At 35.5% G+C, this 22,299-nt stretch overlaps 4 protein-coding genes across 8 annotated transcripts; 3 read left to right on the top strand and 1 right to left on the bottom strand.

Moving 5' to 3' along the window:
• The first annotated feature begins 1,734 nt into the window (after window positions 1–1,734).
• LOC145558762 (protein TOPLESS-like) lies at window positions 1,735–10,539 on the top strand. Of its 4 annotated transcripts, none has more exons than XM_081620094.1 (27): window positions 1,735–1,952; window positions 2,443–2,584; window positions 2,742–2,921; window positions 3,015–3,128; window positions 3,213–3,371; window positions 3,838–4,015; window positions 4,104–4,227; window positions 4,348–4,457; window positions 4,575–4,740; window positions 4,833–4,942; window positions 5,082–5,151; window positions 5,265–5,338; window positions 5,437–5,532; window positions 5,628–5,723; window positions 5,827–5,954; window positions 6,072–6,306; window positions 6,412–6,573; window positions 6,654–6,758; window positions 6,939–7,085; window positions 8,063–8,173; window positions 8,262–8,441; window positions 8,551–8,679; window positions 8,758–8,853; window positions 9,014–9,202; window positions 9,313–9,479; window positions 9,906–10,173; window positions 10,337–10,539. In XM_081620094.1, the coding sequence occupies exons 2-26, from the start codon at window positions 2,505–2,507 to the stop codon at window positions 10,117–10,119; spliced, it is 3,420 nt and encodes a 1,139-aa protein (XP_081476220.1). In that variant the 5' UTR covers window positions 1,735–1,952; window positions 2,443–2,504; the 3' UTR covers window positions 10,120–10,173; window positions 10,337–10,539. The 4 variants fall into 4 exon arrangements, with proteins under 4 accessions (XP_081476220.1, XP_081476221.1, XP_081476223.1 ...); XM_081620095.1 differs by having other exon boundaries at window positions 1,735–1,964; XM_081620097.1 differs by having other exon boundaries at window positions 1,737–1,854.
• A 3,243-nt stretch (window positions 10,540–13,782) lies between these two features.
• LOC145557950 (F-box/LRR-repeat protein 14-like) lies at window positions 13,783–15,552 on the top strand. The gene has a single exon (XM_081619123.1). It carries the CDS (start codon window positions 13,783–13,785, stop codon window positions 15,550–15,552), a length of 1,770 nt encoding a protein of 589 aa, XP_081475249.1.
• Window positions 15,553–16,359: 807 nt separating this feature from the next.
• LOC145557949 (F-box protein At5g51380-like) lies at window positions 16,360–18,060 on the bottom strand. Its single transcript, XM_081619122.1, has one exon. It carries the CDS (start codon window positions 18,058–18,060, stop codon window positions 16,360–16,362), a length of 1,701 nt encoding a protein of 566 aa, XP_081475248.1.
• Window positions 18,061–19,437: 1,377 nt separating this feature from the next.
• On the top strand, window positions 19,438–22,186 carry LOC145560156 (uncharacterized). Of its 2 annotated transcripts, none has more exons than XM_081621419.1 (2): window positions 19,438–19,575; window positions 20,229–22,186. In XM_081621419.1, the coding sequence occupies exon 2, from the start codon at window positions 20,231–20,233 to the stop codon at window positions 22,076–22,078; it is 1,848 nt and encodes a 615-aa protein (XP_081477545.1). In that variant the 5' UTR covers window positions 19,438–19,575; window positions 20,229–20,230; the 3' UTR covers window positions 22,079–22,186. The 2 variants fall into 2 exon arrangements, with proteins under 2 accessions (XP_081477545.1, XP_081477544.1); XM_081621418.1 differs by having other exon boundaries at window positions 20,225–22,186.
• The last annotated feature ends 113 nt before the right edge of the window (window positions 22,187–22,299 follow it).

Genomic DNA, 22,299 nt, shown 5'->3' with positions numbered 1-22,299 from the left:
TTAACTTTTCCTATTACCTTTAGTTTGATGCATTTAGATAAGATGAGCCTTATTTATTTATTTATTATTATTATTATTATTATTATTATGTATATCTAGCTTTCAATAAAATAAAATAAATTAATCAAAGAAAAAAAATATGAACCATATAGTAAGAAATCAAACGAATTATGATATGATAAATCTTGCACATAAAATGGAGGAAATCATGATGATTTAGTATTTAGTATCCAAATATAATTATTAGAAATCAAGCAAAATAAATTTGGCAAATTGAACATTATACTAAGATATCAATCCACCTTTTTAAAAATCAATTACGGAGTATATATTAATTTTCATATAATTCGTATTTTTTTTTTCTTCTCGTTTGTTCCAAATTAAGGAGTACTCCGTAGTTTCTAAGAAAAAGGTTTTATACTATTTGATACAGAGTACGGGCCTGTTCACATTTACTGAACTATGCTGAACTGAACAGAACTGAAATGATTGGAGCTGAACTGAACTGGATTGAACTGAACTGAGTTGAGCTGAACTGAACTGGATTGAACTGAACTGAGTTGAGCTGAAATGAATATTTTATGAGAGAGAAATTAAGAGCTGAACTGAACTGAAATTAAGTAAATATGAACAGGTCCTACATCACTCCACTTACTACCAAAAAGTAAAGCACTTGTGAAGTTGTGAGATTGATAAAAGCAGAAAAAATTAAAATTTTTATGCAAATGAGAATAGTAGGAGAGAGATAAATTAAATGACACGGAGTAGTAGATCATTACCAAAATACGGAGTTCTCTGTAATACTTAAGAGTAAAATATTGCAAATAATATATCTTTTTCTGTGAAACAAAATATTGCAATTAATATAATCTCTCCAATTTTTTTATTGAATATTTCTTTTGATTATATTTTAGTCCCAAAATGTTCACCCCATTTACATTTTTCAACTAACATTAATAATAATTTTTTTTACCAAAATTTCATTCAATTTGCAACAATATTTGTGCAAATTTAATTTTTCCATGTAAATTTTGTTTTTTCATATACTTTTATCACTTTGTCTCTCTACCTTTTTGCATACTCAATATAAATTTATTTTTCTAATGTACTTTTACTTATTTATTTATTTTTCTAATGTACTTTTACTACTTATTTATGTTTATTAATTCTCGTAAAAATTGTCCATAAAACAATATCAACAGTAAACGGTGGGAGTAAAACAAAACGAGTACTCCGTAAGTATTCTACATCCATTAAATTTTGACAATAATAAATTTAAACTAAAAGAAAAAAAATTTCAAAGTACGAGTCTACTGGAGCAGTTGCTTGTTACTGTACCACTTACAGTGTGGTTGATTGTACAGAATCATTTCTCCGCACTACTCAAAAAATTAAAATCCACACAGCCTGTTCTTTCATCACCTTAAAGATTCCGCGCCGATAAACTCGTCATTTTTTTTTTTTTTTTTATTTTTTATAATCTCGTCAATTTTATAACTCGTCAATCAATTTTATTTCCTTTTTTTTTTAAAAAAAAAACCAAGTGGGCCCCACCTAAAATAAATAAAAATATTCCACATTTAATTATAACCAAATTGACTTATCGTATCACATAATAAGTAATCGTAGAATAAGGTTCACTTATCAGATAAGTAGAATTACTTATCTTATCAAAGCTTTCTGTCTCCTCATATAAAAATCCACAAAAACATTATTTTCCTGCAAAAACAAACTCATCCATCCCCCATCCTTTTTATTTTCTCTCTCTTCATCCATCATTATTTTTTTCATTTTCTCTCTCTAGAAGTCTAAACCCCATTTTTAGAGAGAGAAAGTTGTAAGTAGAGAGAGAAAGTAAGTTGTAATAGAAGGAGAATTTCTCACCAATTTTTTCTTTTTTTATTTTTAATTTTTGTTTTTGGGATTTGTATGGATCTCTTCTTCTGCTGTTGGTAAGATTTTAGGTCTGTGTTCTTCAAGTTTCAATTTTTTTTTTAAAATTAATTTTTTTTTTTAAAGGAGTACTTTTTATTTTATGTAATTTTGTTTTTGATTAAAGTAAAAAAAAAAACTAAAAAAACCCAGTTTGGGATTTTGGCATCTTTGATTTTTGATAGGGTTTAAGCTATGAAAGCAGCTTTAATTTTGGTGATCTTTAAGAACCCTAATTTTTAATTTTCTCTCTCCTCTTTTTTCTGGGTTGTCGGCGATTTTTGAAAAATGTCGTTTAGGTAAAGTAAAAAATAAATAAATCCCAAATCTAATCTGCTAACTGTTCGTCTTGGTTATTTATTTTTTTGCAATTTTTATTTTCTTAATTTTTTTTGGGATTATTTTTTATTTGTTTACTGTAATAATTGTTTATTTCTGGTAGATATTATGATGGTTTTATTTATTTTTTAAAATTTAATTTACCCATTTTTCTGATTTGGGGTTTTACAGATCTGGAGAAATTTGAGGAGATAACGGAATTTCTGGGCGGAAAAACGAAAGAGCAGTTTAAGATGTCATCTCTAAGTAGAGAACTTGTTTTCCTGATTTTACAGTTTTTAGATGAAGAAAAGTTTAAGGAAACTGTTCACAAGTAAGTTTTTTTTTTTTTTTTTATTTTTTTTATTTTTTACACCATTTTTCATATTTACAGAAATGATTTTGCTATGAATTTGGTTGCTTTATTGTTAATTATGTTTATGATGATTAAATTGAAATGGGTTATGATTTTTGCCTATGAATATAATTAGGCTTGAACAGGAATCTGGGTTTTTCTTTAATATGAAGTATTTTGAGGATGAGGTGCATAATGGTAATTGGGATGAGGTTGAGAGGTATCTTTCGGGGTTTACGAAAGTTGATGATAACCGATACTCAATGAAGATATTCTTCGAAATCCGAAAGCAAAAGTACTTAGAGGCACTGGACAAGTGAGTTTTTATGTTACATTTGAAGTTTAGTTGATTGCAATTGTGATATTACTGGTGTTTATGTGAAATGTGGTCGATTGGGTTTTGTTGCAGGCATGATCGATCGAAGGCAGTGGATATACTTGTCAAGGATTTGAAGGTTTTTGCTTCATTTAATGAAGAGTTGTTTAAGGAAATTACTCAACTGTTGACATTGGAGAATTTCAGGTATTAATACTGTGTGGTGAGTAGTTTCTATATGTTATATGATTTTGGAACTATGGCATTGAATTGATTGCGTTTTGTTCACAGAGAGAATGAGCAGTTGTCTAAATATGGAGATACAAAATCTGCAAGGGCAATAATGTTGGTTGAACTCAAGAAGCTAATTGAAGCCAATCCCTTGTTTCGTGACAAATTGCAATTTCCGAATCTTAAGAATTCTAGGTTGCGAACCCTGATCAATCAGAGGTACAACATTAATGCGGATAGATTTTGTTCTGTGATTTGCTGGATTTGAGTATTTATGATGATTTTTAGGCTCTGCCATGTTGCTTTGTCGTTGTCGTAAAGTACAACTGTTAAAATTGGTCATGTAGCATTCGTAGCTATAGTGATTTTTGTACCATGTCATCTTGAGAATGACAATGTAGCAGTTAATCACCATTTACAAATGTAATTGCAGTGGAGAGAGTGAGAGACTGCAAATTTAAAGCATGATTGTTTTCGAAAAACGGATGGTTGACAACAAGAAACTGTAACAAAGCTTTATGTGGCTGCTGAAGAATATATTTCTGTCATTGAGCAGCATACTTTTACTTGGCTTAAATGTAGTTTATGCTTCTATTGCTTCACTCCATTAGTCTGTCCTCACTTGGATGACCTATACTATCAGCATCAACAATTAAACTCTTGTTTAATTGACTTTCAATTGCAGCTTGAATTGGCAGCATCAACTGTGTAAAAACCCTAGGCCGAATCCAGATATCAAGACGCTGTTTGTGGATCACTCTTGTGGACAACCAAATGGTGCTCGTGCTCCATCGCCGGCTAATAATCCTCTATTAGGCTCATTGCCAAAAGCAGGAGGCTTTCCACCTTTGGGTGCACATGGGGTGGGTATAGTGGTTTTGATGATTTGTTGTATATGATTTTTCCTGGACTGATCCATGATCATGACAATATTTCTGCATACGCCTACAGCCTTTTCAGCCAACACCTGCTCAAGTGCCAGCCCCTCTTGCTGGATGGATGTCCAATCCTTCTACTGTAACTCATCCCGCTGTATCTGGTGGACCTATTGGGCTTGGTGCTCCGTCAATGCCTGGTATTGTTGTAGATACCTTTAATGTTTTGTTGAATTTGGTGGAAAATTCCGGTACCCTTTTACTGGCATTTGATAATTTGTTAATCCTTATGAATGTTATATTTCTTGATGTCCTCCTAGCTGCATTGAAGCATCCAAGGACTCCTCCTACAAATTCTTCCATGGATTATCCATCTGGAGACTCTGATCATGTTGCCAAGAGAACAAGACCGATAGGAATATCTGATGAGGTCTTTAAACTATATTATAATATGTATTCATTGTTTCTTCTGTAATTTGAATTAGGAAATTAAATTTGTCAGAATATGCTTTTTTCTTAAAAATCAAATTTGCTTTCTTTGGTGCAGGTTAATCTTCCTGTGAATGTACTGCCAGTGTCATTTCCTGGCCATGGTCATACTCAGCCATTCAATGCACCTGATGATTTGCCCAAAAGTGTTGTTAGGACTTTGAATCAGGGGTCTTCTCCTATGAGTATGGATTTTCATCCTGTTCAGCTGACACTACTTCTGGGTTAGTCTCTGTCCATTTCTTTCACATTATGGATTTGTTTGATGATTTGTTCTGGATGACTGACTTGTGCCACTCTTTTGTTTTTCTTTCAGTTGGCACAAATGTCGGAGACATAGCATTATGGGAAGTTGGCTCCCGTGAAAGGCTGGTCTTAAGAAACTTTAAAGTTTGGGAGCTTAGTACGTGCTCAATGCCTCTGCAGGTATTCATTTTCTGATTTGCATCACATGTAGAATCCCCTGCTCTATAAATAATCTCTATGGTTGAGTGGTTGACTTGTTAATTGCTGTCACCTTGCTTTTAATTCTTGTATAATTTCTCTTTTTTTCCTTGCTTTTTAGTCAGCTCTAGTCAAAGATCCTGCCGTTTCTGTTAACCGTGTGATTTGGAGCCCTGATGGATCCTTGTTTGGTGAGCTTTAGAGAATTTATAGTTTCTATTATGAGTTATGTGTTGCTAAATTGTATGAAGTATATCCTTTAGTTGATATATTTATCTTTTTCTTGTATTTATTTGTGTGATAGGGGTTGCATACTCAAGGCACATTGTACAAATATATTCATATCATGGTAATGAAGATGTACGACAACATTTAGAGGTATATAGAACAGCCAGAATCCTGAGTGAAAGATGATGGCTATGATTTTTTTTTTCACTGTTCAAATTTTGATGTGCTAAACATGTTTTTGAATGCAGATTGATGCTCATGTTGGAGGAGTGAACGATATTGCCTTTTCTACTCCTAATAAACAACTCTGTGTTATCACGTGTGGGGATGACAAGACCATTAAAGTTCGTTTTTCATCTTCTATATCCTTGCTTGCCTTTTTTAGCCACATTTATGAATATTTAATCCATACTTGTCCTTATTTTATTATTATATGTAGGTGTGGGATGCTGCTACCGGTTCAAAGCAATATACATTTGAAGGCCATGAGGCTCCTGTTTACTCGGTGTGCCCACATTATAAAGAGAACATACAGGTTGCTACCATAATAATCTTCGGTGTTATATATATGATTATTTTTTTTGCTTGTATGATTTTGTGATGTTAAGGTGCCTTGATTTTGCATGTTTATGGAGCAGTTTATTTTTTCAACTGCTGTCGATGGAAAGATTAAAGCTTGGTTGTATGACAATCTGGGCTCTCGCGTCGATTATGATGCTCCAGGCCGCTGGTGCACAACCATGGCTTATAGTCAAGACGGGACCAGGTAGATCCACTAGAATGTTGTAGTATTGTTTCTGTTTGATTTGTATCTGCTTAACATAATTCTGCCCTTTTTCTTGTTTTTATTTGATTTCATATTATTTTTTGTTGGTCACTGCAGGCTTTTTTCATGTGGTACCAGTAAAGATGGTGAGTCACATATTGTTGAATGGAATGAGAGTGAAGGTGCTGTGAAGCGAACCTATCAAGGGTTTCGGAAAAGATCGCTAGGTGTTGTTCAGTTTGATACGACTAAGAATCGATATTTGGCTGCCGGTGATGATTTTTCTATTAAGTTCTGGGATATGGACAATGTGCAGCTGTTGACTTCCATTGATGCTGATGGAGGACTTCCAGTAAGTTGTCTGTTGCAGTTGTGAAGATTAGATTATGTGATTTATTGCATGTCCCTTGCTAACTTACTAATGTTACTATCAATGTTTTTTTTTTTTTTTTTGAAGGCAAGTCCACGTATCCGCTTCAACAAAGATGGTACACTTTTAGCAATCTCTGCAAGTGAAAATGGAATAAAAATTGTGGCTAATTCTGATGGCCTCCGGCTTTTACGGACATATGAAAATCTTTCATATGATTCCTCCAGAGCATCTGAATCTTTGACAAAGGTTACAGTTAGAGATTTATTTTCTGTTGCATGTAACTACTGTTGGGGAACCTCATAGCTAATATTTGACTTCTCTTGCAGCCTTCAATCAATCCCATTTCTGCTGCTGCCGCTGCAGCAGCTGCAGCTGCTACTAGTTCTGGGCTCCCCGACAGAAGTGCCCCTATGATTTCCATGGGTGGAATGGTATGTTTCTAACGTGTTTGAGCTACATTTAATTTGCTTTGAGTATAGATACGCTTACCATAGCTTTGTAGCAAATCTTTTTTTTCCCCCTTTGCACTTTTTAATTATTGGTTTGTGGAGGCTAGTTCAGTGCTTGAGCACTTTATTGTCTGTTTACAAAGCTACAATTGCTCTGTACAGAATGGAGATGCTAGAAGCATGGGAGATGTAAAATCGCGAATTCTTGAGGAAACTAATGACAAATCAAAGATCTGGAAGCTTTGTGAAATCAGTGAACCAGCTCAGTGCCGTTCATTGCGACTCCCTGAACACATGAGAGCAGCTAAGGTATACTTATTAACATTTATTTTATAGAGATTAGACAAGATCTCTGAGATATGCTCCCTATCTACTTGAATAAGCCTTGTAGCAGATCTCTTTGCTATCTGGAAATTCTTGTTGCTCTTTCACTAGTTTTTAAGCTGTTAATCAGCTTACTATAAGCCTTTAGGAGGCTTTTGGTTGATGTGTGAGAGTCCTCAGTTGCTTTAATTCAAAGATGGAAGGCAATAGTGTTTCTGCTTCCCATGAGTAATCATTATTTGCTTATTTCAAGCTAGTTCATCAGCTTTAAGACATTATATGTATTAAAATAGATCTCTTCCATTGGATATTTTTTATTTTTAAAAGAAGGGGGGGGGGGGGGGGGAAAGAGGGGAGGCATTATGAAATTACATATTGGATGGCTGATGCATTGAAGGAGACGCTTCTTGAGAATTAGGGACTTTGACTAGTGACCATATCTGAACAAAGGCATGCAACCAGACACTGTTGAACTGTGGAAAGTTTACAGGGAATCTTTGAATGTGAAGTTGTACGTGGCCTAAGTTTGGAGGTGAACCTGCATAATTGCATTGGACTACTTAGTCTGCTTCTGGATCGCTGATGTCGAGACCTGTGAAAGTTTTCCTGGACTCTTTATCACTTGAAGATTATTTAAAGTCTGGACTCTGGAGGCAGGGATACTCTTCAAAATTTAAAAGCTTTGAGATCCTTGCCTTTTTATCTCTAGGTTTTGCATATATGTCTACAACAGTTCAAATAGGGTGTGAAAACTGTGAATGTTGTATATAGCATGTCTGCTCAACTTGTAGCTTTATAGATATTTGGATGTAATTTGGAGGATGCGAAACTCAGAACAACATTGTTGCTGCTTATGCTATGAACTTCTGACAGTATTAATTCGTTTTTATGTTCTTTCAAAAAAGGGTATACAATGAGCTACGTTCACTGAGTTTTTTTTAATTTATTGCATCGTGATGCAGATTTCTAGACTGATCTATACAAACTCAGGTAATGCTATCTTGGCATTAGCTTCAAATGCAATTCATTTGCTTTGGAAATGGCAGAGGAATGAACGTAACGCAAGTGGGAAGGTATGCTTGTAATATACACCACCTATGTAACTTTCTTTTGCTGGTTGCATGAAAATGTCCTATATGTAACCTTAATATGTCTGTTTAGGCATCAGCTAATGTTCCACCTCAGCTCTGGCAACCCTCTAGTGGTATTTTGATGACAAATGATATCTCTGATGCAAGTCCTGAAGAGGCTGTTCCTTGCTTTGCTTTGTCCAAGAATGATTCGTATGTAATGTCTGCATCCGGAGGGAAGATTTCCCTTTTCAACATGATGACTTTTAAGGTAACCAATGGCACATAGTCTACGTTCCGGCTTGTTATTGAATATCTTTTGTTTTATTTTGCGCTTTATCACTGTATATTTTTTTTTTCTAATTTTCATTTGAGTGCAGACAATGACGGTCTTTATGCCTCCACCACCAGCAGCAACATTTCTTGCTTTCCATCCTCAAGATAACAATATAATTGCTATTGGCATGGATGATTCTACTATTCAGATATATAACGTTAGAGTAGATGAGGTATCTTGCAATTTTATGGTAATATTTGCAGATAACTTAGTTCAAAATTGACACTGACGATCTCCTTATTTGGTGCAGGTTAAAAGCAAGCTGAAAGGTCACTCAAAAAGAATAACTGGTTTGGCCTTCTCGCATTCGTTAAATGTTCTGGTCTCATCTGGTGCCGATGCTCAGGTATGTAATACTAAAGAGTTTCTATCCTCCTGAATTACTAGTACATGGATTATCTTTGTATGTGCTTTTTGTATGGGACGGTTAGGGTGACTGGAACCATCTATGAATTTGTACTGCCTCTTTGCTCATCACTATCTTTTGATTTTATTGTGATGTCTAGATATGTGTATGGGGCTCAGATAACTGGGAAAAGCAAAGGTCAAAGTTTCTGCAGCTTCCTGCAGGAAGGGCACCGACAGCACCATCAGATACACGTGTCCAATTTCATCAAGACCAAATACATTTCCTTGTTGTGCATGAAACTCAGCTGGCAATTTTTGAAACAAAACAATTAGAATGTGTTAAGCAGGTGTGTCATCTTCCAAGCATGAAACGATGGCTTCAAGTCTTTACTTATGATGCTTTGCACTAATGTTTTTTTCTTTTTTTTTTTTTAAAAATTTATTATCTGTTTTTCAGTGGGTTCCACGTGAATCTTCTGCTCCAATCTCCCATGCAACATTTTCTTGTGATAGTCAACTGGTATACGCCAGCTTCTTGGATGCAACTGTTTGTGTGTTCAGTGCTGCAAATCTCAGACTAAGATGTCGAATTAATCCTTCTGCATATCTTCCAGCCAATGTCAGGTACATATTTACTTGTTTAGCAGTGTTGACAGTTGGAATAGCATTTCTTTGCTGAGAGATGATAACAAGCAACTTTTCATTCTATGAAAGAGTTTAAGAATCTGTATTGTTGATTTTGAAATTAGTGCTGGTGAAGAAAATTAGCCCTCCATGCACCTATTTGGTAGTAGTGTGTACGATGATGAGTTATGGAACTTTCTTATTTGGTTGATATACTTTTACATGCCTTTTTCAACACCAATAAGGGGAAGATTGGGGGTTGGGAGGCATGTGAGATTGTGAGAAGGTGGTCATCAAAATAGATTTCAAAATTAAGATTTTGCTATTGAGTGCTTTAATTGCGACATCAAGTTTCTTGAGATGCTCTAGTATGATTTAGCAAATTGCTGTTATACATCTAATTATTCTGTAATTATTGTATTGCAGTAGCTCTAATGTCCATCCGCTTGTCATCGCTGCACATCCGCAAGAAGCAAATCAGTTTGCGGTAGGACTTTCGGATGGTGGTGTTCATGTATTCGAGCCACTTGAATCTGAAGGAAAATGGGGTGTACCCCCTCCAATGGAAAATGGATCAGCAGGCAGTGGGCCAACTACACCTTCAGTAGGACCATCGGGTTCTGATCAACAACAAAGATGATGCGTGAAGTTGCAGAGCAGGAGTTAGTTGTTTGCTGGCTTATTTTCTATCTAGGTATGGTCATTACTCTTGAGCTTCCATGTCTGTTGATTAGATCGACACACTATTTCCTATTTTCTGGGGCGAGAGTGAATGTGAATCATCTCTCAGACTATCAGTCTATTTTTGCTGTCAAAGAAGATGATCTTGATCCTTTTGCTGTTTCAACTGTATGCAGGTTTAGGCTCTGGCTATGTATTTACTCAAGTTCGATTGTGCAGTTAAGGTATATGTATTTACTCAAGTTCGTTTAGAGATTAAACATGTTTGGGTCAGAGCAACATATGGTATATACAGTAGGAGTACCTATTCTCAGGTGTTCTCTTTTGTGTTAATGATGAAATATATTTTGAAGAATCAAAATTTTATTCTCTTTCTTGATTTGGTTTTAGTTTCTACTGTATTGTGGTGTGTTTGATAAGTTCTCTCGTTTAACCAATTTAACAGGCAGATGCTCATTCTTCAGATATATTTATTCCTTGAACCTAAAACAATAAACCAAATATACTTCCATTTTAGTTGATATGCGAGTTTTATGAATCCATTATCCATATTCACCTTGGAGCGACTAGAAATAGGGTTTTATTTTCCTTATTTGTTCATGGTGACGTTTTATTATTCTCTCATAAAATTTGAGATGGGCGAATATGGGCGGGACTGGAGAGGGTTAATAGGAGTCGACCTCTTGAGTTTGGTCTTCCACCCGAGTTCGATTTAAGATCTTGGTGCCCTTGTGTAGTTGTGTGCCCGCCCTTGATTCATCCTCAATATAGGAACCAACATGGTGTTGCAACACAATTGGAATCAGCATGACATTAACATATAGTTATTGAGAGTAGGACACGAAGTCAACACTACACGAAACAAAACCGAACATGACCCGTTTAGATTAAATAATTATTTTTTGAGACTATCCCACATTATGCATAGATATGTTCCGTTTATTTTATACATATTGTGGGAACCGTAACTTCTACTCACCTGATCCAATATTTTTAAGTTGAATCGATGTTGCGTTGACTTTTAGCCAACTGCACTCTTCTTTGCCTTACATTTGCAAGTTTCAAACACTGGTATTCAATTAATCCAACTCCCAAAGGACACACTTAATGACAATAAGCATGTAAGTAAGTCACATTATTGCCTTTTACGAAATATACTTGATTGGACAATAACGTCCTTTGGGAATACAATAATAATCTGTTTGTAAAATAACATGTTTTGCTTCCTTTTGTGAACTTGTCATTAATGTTATACTTATCATTAAAAATTCACAAGTCTAATTAAAAATTCACAAGTCTAAGATTAATAAATTATTGAAAGTATTAATACAGAGTAATACATGTCTTTAAACAAATATGTCTCATAGCCGATTGAACTTTTGTTTTTACGAATTCTACCAACCTATCACGTCATGTCTAATGTGTTTTTGTTGAGCAAAAATCAGGAGAATTGAACTTTAGAAGACGGAGTAATTTTTTTGTGATCAACCCGCGTATGTCACACTATGTCAAATTGTAGTATATTACAAAGAAAAAAGCTCTTGGCTTGATAAGATTATTTCGTAAGAAAAACCACTCAAAATATCACAAAAGCAATACATTTTCATGTTGCAAGTAACTGCTTGATGAATGCTGGGAGATGATCTTTGATTGTCTCGAGCATGAAAGCGACCGAGAATAACTCACTTTAGTCTGCAAGATGCAAGAGATTCCTGTCGATTATCAATTCTCTACGAGTTAGCATAGAAGTACTCAGATTATACACCAATCTCAACCATCTCTAGGCTGCTGCAACACGATTCTCCAACCTTTTACTGCTTCTGAATGTTTATTTTCTGCTTTCATAATCAAGATCTGTATGATACTTCATTACTTTTATTCTGCTGTGTTACGACTGTTGACTCACCTTAGTTTGAAGTAGAGGATAAACCTGTTGTTTTTTTTTTTAAATTAGAATGTAATTTACTCAAGAAAGTAGCTAGCTTAGACATGGAACTTCCGGTAATTTATAGTGCACCGGATTGAGTCTAAACAGAATCAGTTTCGGCACTCAGGTACAGAAATACTCATCGCCGAGGAGGATCAGTGAGTAACGTACTCTAAAAATAAAGACTACTACTATATATATAGTCATGCCAACGTGAAGTTAAGGCTTTCAGTTGTTATATCTAAATTGGTAGCAACTAGCAAGTAGCATTAAAATTTGGGGCTTGCCCAGTTGATCTTCATGATTAACATATTTTGTTAATCTAGTGCTTACTCATACTAGCCAGCTCATACTTGTGCTTCGTCAGCCGCTTAATCACCAAGAACGCAAGCCTAGATCCTAACTCCGTTTATTAACGGTAACAATAGTAATGTTCAAGCTGCTTCCTCCATTGAAGCTACCATACCACAATCTTCATCATCTCCAAGCTGCAACTAATAAACCGACCACCGACACCATCAATACCACCATTTCCGGCGGCTTTGCCGCCGAATTAAACGAAAACCCTAAGAAGAAAAGGTGAAATTAAGGGCTTGATTAACCCCAAAGGTTAAAGGTGACCATTTTTCCTTGAAATGACTAACCTAGGGAGCTTTTTCAAGAAGCTCTAGGACATAATTCTTGCCGACGTTGGCGGATGAGAGATCGATTTAAGTACGAACACCACCACCCGTTGCCGGAGTCATAGCTAGTTGTCGCCCAGCACTAATTTCAGTTTCATTGTCACCGCTACACCCTCCATCACCGGAGCTACTACACACCCGCCATTGTTGGGACTTTGAGAGAGAGGAGAGAGAAGGAGGGTGGGGATTTGGGGCTTTGAACTTAGTTGTTAACGTCATTATATTGCATAGCTGGCAATATGAACAAGGCTTCGGCTTGCACATGCTGGAAGCTTAGTCATTCCAAGTTTATCCAATCAGCACAAGGAATTGACAAGAATATCCTCAACTAATGTAGGGGAAATACCATAAATACCCTTAGATTGACAAAAAACGTTAATCATGAAGATAAACTTGGAATTTCCCTTAAAATTTTAACAACTTAGGCAAAGAGCTAAAAACAGAGGAAAAGCAGAAACTGAAATCACACATTACTATATATAGGACCTCACAGATATAGAGCACATGGAACGGAAACAATTTGACAATAATCTATAAGAAAAAATATAGTTAGGTGAGATCTAAAAGGAAGCAAACAAATGGAGACAGAGAGAGTACGTTAGAAAACTGATTTTTGCCTTTTGTCTACTACACTTGTATGAGTGTACCAAACGCGCACACGTGAACAAATGAACAATATAGGTCACTTATTACTATTGAAAGCATAGTGTTGAGTTAATTTATTTATTTTATTTTTTCTATATCGGGATAAACTAAGTAGGTCTTAATAATGACACCGTTAAATCATCTTTGAACAAATCATATCTCATAGTTGATCAACTCTATATATTAATGAATCTTCAGAAGACCGAGTAACTTGTTAAGGGATTTTTTTGTATCCAGATTTAGGTGATCAATCACGTAATCGAAACCATGTCAAAGCATAGTATATAAAAAAATGAAACCAAGTCAAAAGCAATGCATGTTTTGATGTTGCTAATAATCTGATTTGACCCCGTTAGAGCAGATGGAAATGGAAGAAGAAGAAAGCAAAGAATTGCTCGACGAATGCTGGGAGATGATCTTTGATCGTCTTGAGCATGAAAGTGACCGAGAATCAATCACATTAGTTTGCAAGAGGTTCCTGTCAATTACCAATTCTTTACGAGATAGTATAAAGTTCTCAGATTGTACACCAATCTCAACTATCTCTAGGCTGCTGCAACGATTCTCAAACCTTAAGAAGATACGGTTCTGTAACTTTTCAGGAGACCTGAATGAAGCCGTTGTTGCGATTGCAAGGTCAGGGTTGGACCTAGAAGAGTTGTTGGATGTGTCACATGATCGAAGACAACCAGCTATTTGGTTGGAGGAGCTAGGTTCAAAGATGCAGAATCTGAAAGTACTGAGGTTTGCAAGTATACAGGGAGATGCTGATCTTGTCAGAGTAGCAGACTCGTTCCCTGAGCTCGAGGAGCTGCAGATTGGGGACTGTCGTAGTAGAGGTGATTATCGTACCATTGTTGTGACTGGTGAAGGGATAGAGTATCTGTCATCCAAGCTCAAGAAATTACGCAAAATAGATATTTCGGAGAAACAGCCTAAACCATATATATCAGATAAGTCCCTTGTTTCGCTGTCAAAAAATTGTGCATTACTAGAGCAGATTAAACTTCGTTATTGTTATTCTGTGACAGAAAGTGGTATTTCATTTCTTATAAACAATAGCCATCATTTAAATTCCTTACACTTATTTGCATATATTAAGATTGGATCATTCGGAGCCAAAGGCTGTACTAATCTTCTAACCAACTTACGATCACTAAGGCTCCAATGGGTAGACATATCGGATGAGTTTCTAATGTCTTTAGTAGAAGCGCGAATTCCACTTACTGACTTGGCTCTCTCATATTGCAAAAACTACACATTTACCGGGTTTTTAAGGCTCCTACAGTACACTTCTCAATCTCTGAAATCTTTGATGTTGGGGGAAGTTGAATTCCTGACAAATGAGCATATAGAGTACTTGTCCCCTTTTCTCCAAAACTTGACATCAATTAAGCTCATTGACTGTTCCAAGCTATCTGATTCCGCTTTTGTTATGATCACACAAACATGCCCTCTTCTATACCATTTTAAAATGACCAATTCAAGCATCAGAAGAGAAAATTACAATTATGATGGCCTAGAGAAGAAAAACTCTGCAATAAAGCACTTGGACCTGTCATCACATCAAAACTTTAGCCATTCAGTTCTGAAAAGGCTTCTTACCATCTGTCCTGGAGTGGAGAAGCTAAAGCTGCGCGATTGTTCTTTCCTACAATCTGATTGTCTGAATGTTTATGATATTCTAGAGTGCAACAGGCGCCTTGTGAAATTGGATTTAAGTAGATCACATCATCTGAAATATTCCAGAAAAAGCATGGAATCCTCAATGTTAGAAGAGTTGATAGCTAAGAATTCATGGATAGGCGATGATTTTCTTACAAAGTTAGGGATGATCAGCCCTAGATTGATTCACCTCGATCTTGAGGGCTGCAGAAGAGTGACAGATGAAGGGGTTAAGGAAGTGGTGAAATTGTGTAAACGACTGAGATACTTGAGCATTAGTTCTTGTAAAAATGTGGATTTCAGCATAATAGCATGGATAGTTATTAACAGTCCATCCTTGAGAAAACTGGTCTCACCATCTAATAAGTACCCAAACGACGAATACCAGAAACTCTTCTTGCAGAGAGGCTGTCTTGTCCTTAAGGGTTTAGAATACTCATATGATTCATATGTTGACCACTATGCATTATAAGTTATAGTCTGAAATTGTTTATATTGTAATAAGTACACTAGTAGATTGTTATCACAATTTACTGAATTTGAATGTTTCTTTTCTGCTTTCATGATCAAAATCTGTATGATGCTCCCTTTCTTTTATTCTGCTGTGTTACAGCTATTACCTCACCTTGGTTTAAAGTAGAGGATAAAACTGTTGAATTTTTAAGTGTGAAATGTAATTTCCTCAAGAAAGTAACTAGACAAGGAACTTTCAATCAGTAATTAATCATGCACCGGATGGATTCAGAAACAGAATCAGTCTCGGAATTCAGGAGTAAAATACTCATGACCGAGGAGGATAAGAAAGAACATACTCTAAACGTTAAGACAAAAACTATATGTCTATAAACAACCTAAAGTTAAGGCTTCCAAAGTATTAACCAACTGATGAACATTGTTTTTTCAATATCTAATATGGTAGCAAGTAGCATTGAACTTCTAACAACTTAGGCCAAGGGCTAAAAACAGAGGAAAAGCAGCAACTTATAATCACACATTACTACTAATCTATAAGAAATAACCCTCATTTGAGATCGTGTTAGATTCATTTTAATGTCAGTTTGATACCAATTGGAAGCTCCATGTCGAGAGGAGTTAATTACATTTGTAACTTAAAAATCAACAGGTTTATCCTCAACCTTCAAACCAAGGCGAGGTAAGTACTAAGTAGGTAACATAACAAAATAAAAGAAATGGAGTATTATCAATATATCATACATCTCGTCAAAAATAAAATAAAAATGTCATACAGAATTTGATCATGAAAGCGGATATAAAACATTCAGATACGCTTTGGATCCTTGAGGACTAGACAGCCTTGCTGCAGAAAGAGTTTCTGGTTTTCGTCATCTGGGTATTTGCAAGATGATGACACCAGTTTTCTCAATGATGGTCTGTTTCTCACTATCCATGGTATTATATTGATATCCAAATTCCAACAGGAACTTATGGTCAAGTATCTCAGTTGTTTACACGATTTCACCACTTCCTTTACCCCTTCTTCTGTCACATGAAGGCAAAACTCCAGATCCAGGTGAATCAATCTGGGGCACATCCTCCCGAAGTTTATAAGCATTTCATCATTTAAATCTGAAAACTTCAAGATCAGCTTCTCTAACACTGACAACTCCATGTCTTTTGCAGTTAAATACTTGATACCAAGGCATCCTCTTAAATTCAGTTCCACAAGCTTCTTGTTGCACTCTAGTATATCAGGAACATTCAGTTTATCATGGCGTACGAATTCACAACGACTTAGGTCGAGCTTCTCCACTTCGGGAAATATGTTAAGAAGCCTTTTCAGAACTGTAAGGCTAAAGTCACGATGAAATGCTAGGTCCAAGTACTTTATTGCACGGTTCTTCATTAGGCCATCATAATTGTATTCTTCTGTTCCGAGGCTTGAACCAGTCATCGCAAAATGGCACAGACGAGGGCATCTTTGTGTGATCATAACAAAAGCTGAATCAGATAGATTGGAACAATTAAAGAGCTTAATTGATGTCAGGTTTTGGAGAAAACAGGACAAGTACTCTATATGCTCATTTGTGAGGAATTTTACTCCCAAGTCTAAAGACTTCAAAGATTGAGATGTTTGCAGCAGGAGCCTTGAGATCCCGGTAAACGTGTAGATTTTGCAATCTATTACAGCCAAGTCGGTAAGAGATAGTCGTGCTTCTGCTATAGAAAAGAGAAACTTATCCGATATGTCAACATCTTGGAGCCTTAGAGATCGTAAGTTGGCTAGGAAATTAGAAGAGCCATTAACTCCAAATGTATCAATCTTAAGATCTTTAAGTATGTAAAATAATTTCAAATGATGGCTATTGTTAACCAGGAATGATATCCCTTCTACTGTCACTTTATTATACTGATAAATTTTAATATGCTCGAGTAATGGACAGTTTTTTGACAGAGAAACAAGGGAATTATCTGTTATAAATGCTCTGTTAGAAAGGTCTATCTTGCGTAATCTTTTGAGCTTGGATGACATGTAATCCACCCCTTCATCAGTGACTTCTTCATGATCGATATAAAGTTCTTCAAGATTAGGAAACGAGTCTGCTATTCTGACAAGATCAACATCTCCACGTCCACCTGAATATTTGAGTACTTTCAGATTCTTCATGTTTGAACCCACCTCCTCATACCAAACTGCTTGTTTATATTGATCGCGTGACAAAGCAATCAACTCTTCCAAGTCTAACCCTGACCGTGCAATCAAAACAACAGCTTCATTCAGGTCTCCTCTAAAGTTACAGAACTGTATCTTCTTAAGGTTGGAGAATCGTTGCAGCAGCCTAGAGATGGTTGAGATTGGTGTATAATCTGAGAACTTTATGCTAACTCGTAAGGAATTGGCGATTGACAGGAATCTCTTGCAGACTAAAGTGATTGTTTCTTGGTCACTTTTATGACGGAGACAATCAAAGATCATCCCCCAGCATTGATCAAGCATCTCTTTGCTTTCTTCTTCTTCCATTTTGTCCGCACTAATGGATGGAATCGGATCAGATTATTAGCAACATGAGAAAAGATATTGCTTTTGACTTTGATTTCCTTAACATAACAATGTGATCTATTTGTGCACAAAATAAAATAAAAAATAAATAATGTGATCTTTTCAAATTTGACTGGTTTTATAATTATGTACAAAACAAGGTTATTATCAAGGCAGTGCATTTATGTTTTAACATATATATTATGTTTTGACATAGTTTCTATTAGTGATTGATCACCTAAATCTGAACAAAAATCCCCTTAAAAAAGTTGCTCAGTCCTGAAGTTTAATTTACTTGATTTTTGTTCAACTACACACAACGTGATAGGCTAATAGTATTCGTTCATATACAAATAGACCTGCTTTATTATAGATTCATTCAAATACAAGCACTATTATTTATTAATGGTGTCATTATTGAGACCTACTTATTAGTATGTCCCAATATAGAAAAATAAATAAATAAACTTAACACTATGCACGTCTTTAAACGAATTAATGCTATCTCACAGCAGATCGAATTTATACACGAACTAATAAGTGCCTCCGAGCTTTGCCTTGAATACCCATTTCAGAGACCGATTTTATTTATTAGTGATATGATGTGCTATCAGCCAATTATATATGTCACGTATTTTAATTTGCCGAACAATAATTTAGTGAACTAAATTTCATAAGGATGTTTTTTTTTTTTTTTTTTTTTTTGTAACCAGATTTAGGTGATCAATCTACAGTGTATTTGAAACTATGTCAATGCTTGAAAAGGAAAAAATGAGGATTTTCCCATAAAACCCATGAGACCCCAAGAGGCGATTTTGGTGTTTAAAAACTAGAAACCATCACTTTATCTCTCAATTTAGTCTGTTATATAAAATTATAAATGCTTCTTTTGAGCAACTTAAATATCACCCTGTGCCAAACTACCAATCGATTAGTGATCATGTTAGTTCCAAATAACATTGCATGACCTCATGATTCATCCCCTACCCTTATCATAATTTGAGTTTTCAACACAAAGTCTCGAAATGTTTATAATGTCCAATTTCGTTCTCTGTATATTATAGCCTTAAATTTAGCGTTCAAATAACACTTTTAAACCCGGAAAGGTTGGACATGAGATGCTTTCCACCACGATTCCTAATGGACTTAGGGCTGTTTACATTCACTGAACTGATTGAAGTTGATCTGAATTGAACTGATGGAAATTCAACTGAACTGAAATGAATATTTTATGAGAAAAGAAAATTAGGAGCTGAATTGAATTGAACTGAAATTAAGCTGGAGTGAACAGGCTTTTAAGGAGACATTTTAATTTCCTGTTTTTAATGCTTAAAAGTCAAAACCAATTCATTCATTCATGAAAAAAAACTCCACCTTTTTGCTCTAGTTAAAATAACCTGTAACGGTGGCTCTCGGTGGTGCCATCGCCCGCTGAGCTACTCAGGCACCTCTGCGTCACCATCCATGCTTTAATCTCCGGCGAATTTCAATCTGTTGGTATGAAATTCATTACTCAATTTTTATTCTAATTCTCAATTGCTTCTATTCAATATTATCTGATGTATGAATCCAGAAATTATAAAAGTTAGGTCGAAATTTTCTTACTAATCGAGCAATGTAATCAACTCAAAGTTAATTTGATTGATAGATAATTCAATTTGTATGTGTTCAGATTTTGAATTTGCTGGGTTTCTGGAATAAATTAATCAAGTATTGAATAATTTACAGATTTTTGCAATACACTGACTTGATAACCTTGTCTGTAAATAAAACCAGTGTAAAAACTTGAAAAGTTCAGATCACATTGTTGTGTAAAGGAAACCAAGTTAAAACTCGAAAGATCAGAACAAGTTGTTTTGTAAAAAAAACAGTTAAAACTTGTAAAGATCAAATCACATTATTATGTAAAGGAAATTAAGTCAAATCTCGAAAAGATCAGTTCATGTTGTTTTGTTAAGAAAATCAATCCAAAGTTGAAATGATCAAATGACATTGTTATGTAAAGGCAACCAAGTCAAAACTTAGCTTGAAAAGATCATGTCACGTTGTTTTGGAAAGAAAACCAGTCAATGATCGAATTGCATTGTTATTTAAAGCAATACATTCTCAGTGTTGCAAATAATCTGATCTGATCTCATTTGGGCAGATAGAAATGGAACAAGAAGAAGAAAGAAAAGAATTGCTCGACGATTGCTGGGAAATGATCTTTGATCGTCTCCAGCATAAAAGTGACAAAGAAGCAATCACTTTAGTCTGCAAGAGATTCCTGTCAATCACCAATTCCTTACGAGTTAGCATAAAACTCTCAGATTATACACCAATCTCAATCCTTCCTAGGCTGCTGCAACGATTTTCAAACCTTAAGAAGATACAGTTCTGTAACTTCAGAGGAGACATGAATAAAGCTGTTGTTGCGATTGCACGATCCGGGTTGGACTTGGAAGAGTTGTTGGCTTTGTCTGATATTCACATTCAACGAGTAATTTGGTTAAAGGAGCTGGGTTCAGACATAATGAATCTCGATCTGGAATCATTCAAGCAACGAGCAGTTTGGTTAGAGGAGCTGGGTTCAAACATGAGCAATATGAAAGTACTCAAGTTTAATGGTGGACGGGGAGATGCTGATCTTATCAGAGTAGCAGACTCATTTCCTAAGCTCGAAGAACTGTATATCGAGCATGAAGGAGAAAGTAATATTGTTGTGACCGATGAAGGGATGGATTATATGTCATCCAAGCTTAAGAGATTACGCAAGATAGACCTTTCGAACAAAACACATATTTCAGATAAGTCCCTTGTTTCTCTGTCAAAAAACTGTCCATTACTCGAGCAAATTGAAATTAATGATTGTAATTCTGTGACAGAAGAAGGAATTTCATTCCTTGTTAACAACAGCCATCATTTGAACATGTTATATATATGTAAATATTGTAAGATTGATTCATTTGGAGTTAAAGGCTCTACTAATCATTTTCCAACAAACTTACAATCTCTAAAGCTCCAAAATGTAGACATATCAGATGAATTTCTTGTTTCCATAACAGAAGCACGAATTCATCTTACCGACTTGGATCTAACAGATTGTGAAGGTTATACATTTACGGGGATCTCAAGGCTCCTACTGCACACTTCTCAAACTCTGAAATCTTTAGAGTTGGGGGGGTTCAGGGAATTAGAATTCCTCACAAATGAGCACATAGAGTACTTGTTGTCTTTTCTCCAAAACTTGACATCAATCACGCTCTTTAATTGTTCCAAGCTATCTGATTCAGCTTTTGTTATAATCACACAAAAATGCCCTCTTCTATGCCATTTTTCGATGACTGGTTCAAGCCTGGGAAAAGAAGAATACAATTATGATGGCCTAATGAAGAAAAATTGTGCAATAAAGTACTTGGACCTATCATCTCATCATGACTTTAGCCCTACAGTTCTGAAAAGGCTTCTTAACATGTGTCCTGAAGTGGAGAAGCTCAATCTAAGTCATTGCTTATTTCTAAGCCATGATAAACTGAATGTTCCCGATGTCCTACAATGCAACAGGAAGCTTGTGAAACTTGATTTAACAGGATCCCATCGTATCAAGGATGATTTAACCGGAAATGACATGGAGTTGGAGGTGTCAGCGTTAGAGAAGTTGATTGCAACATTTTCAGGGATAAACGATAAATTGCTTACCAAGTTGGGGAGTATCTGCCCCAGGTTGATTCACCTGGATCTGGAGGATTGCGACAAAGTGACAGAAGAAGGGGTAAAGGAAGTGGTGAAATTGTGTAAACGACTAAGATACTTGAGCATAAGTTGCTGTGAAAAAGTGAATTTCAATATAATACCATGGATAGTGACAAATAGACCATCCTTGAGAAAACTGGTGTCATCATCTCGTGATTATCCAGACGACGAAAACCAGAAACTCTTCCTGCAGCAAGGTTGTCTTGTCCTCAAGGATCCAAACTACCTTTTTAATTATGAAGATGAGTTTTCATGTAATCTGCCATAGTTTGAAATTGTATTTTTAATTATAAGTACACTAGTCGATTTTTATTGCCATTAACCGTGTCTGAATGTTTAATTTCCCCTTTCATGATCATAATCTATATAATATATTGATAATACTCCATTTATTCTTTCTTTTATTCTGTTGTGTTACCTCGCCTTGGTTTGAAGTTGTGGATAAACCTGTTGATTTCTAAGTTAAAAATGTAATTTACTAAAAAAGTA

This window comes from Chenopodium album, chromosome 9, assembly GCF_948465745.1.
Source record: "Chenopodium album chromosome 9, dcCheAlbu1.1, whole genome shotgun sequence".
Taxonomy (NCBI): Eukaryota; Viridiplantae; Streptophyta; class Magnoliopsida; order Caryophyllales; family Amaranthaceae; genus Chenopodium; species Chenopodium album.
Note: the sequence above shows the minus strand (reverse complement) of the source record. Positions and strands in the feature narration are given on the sequence as shown.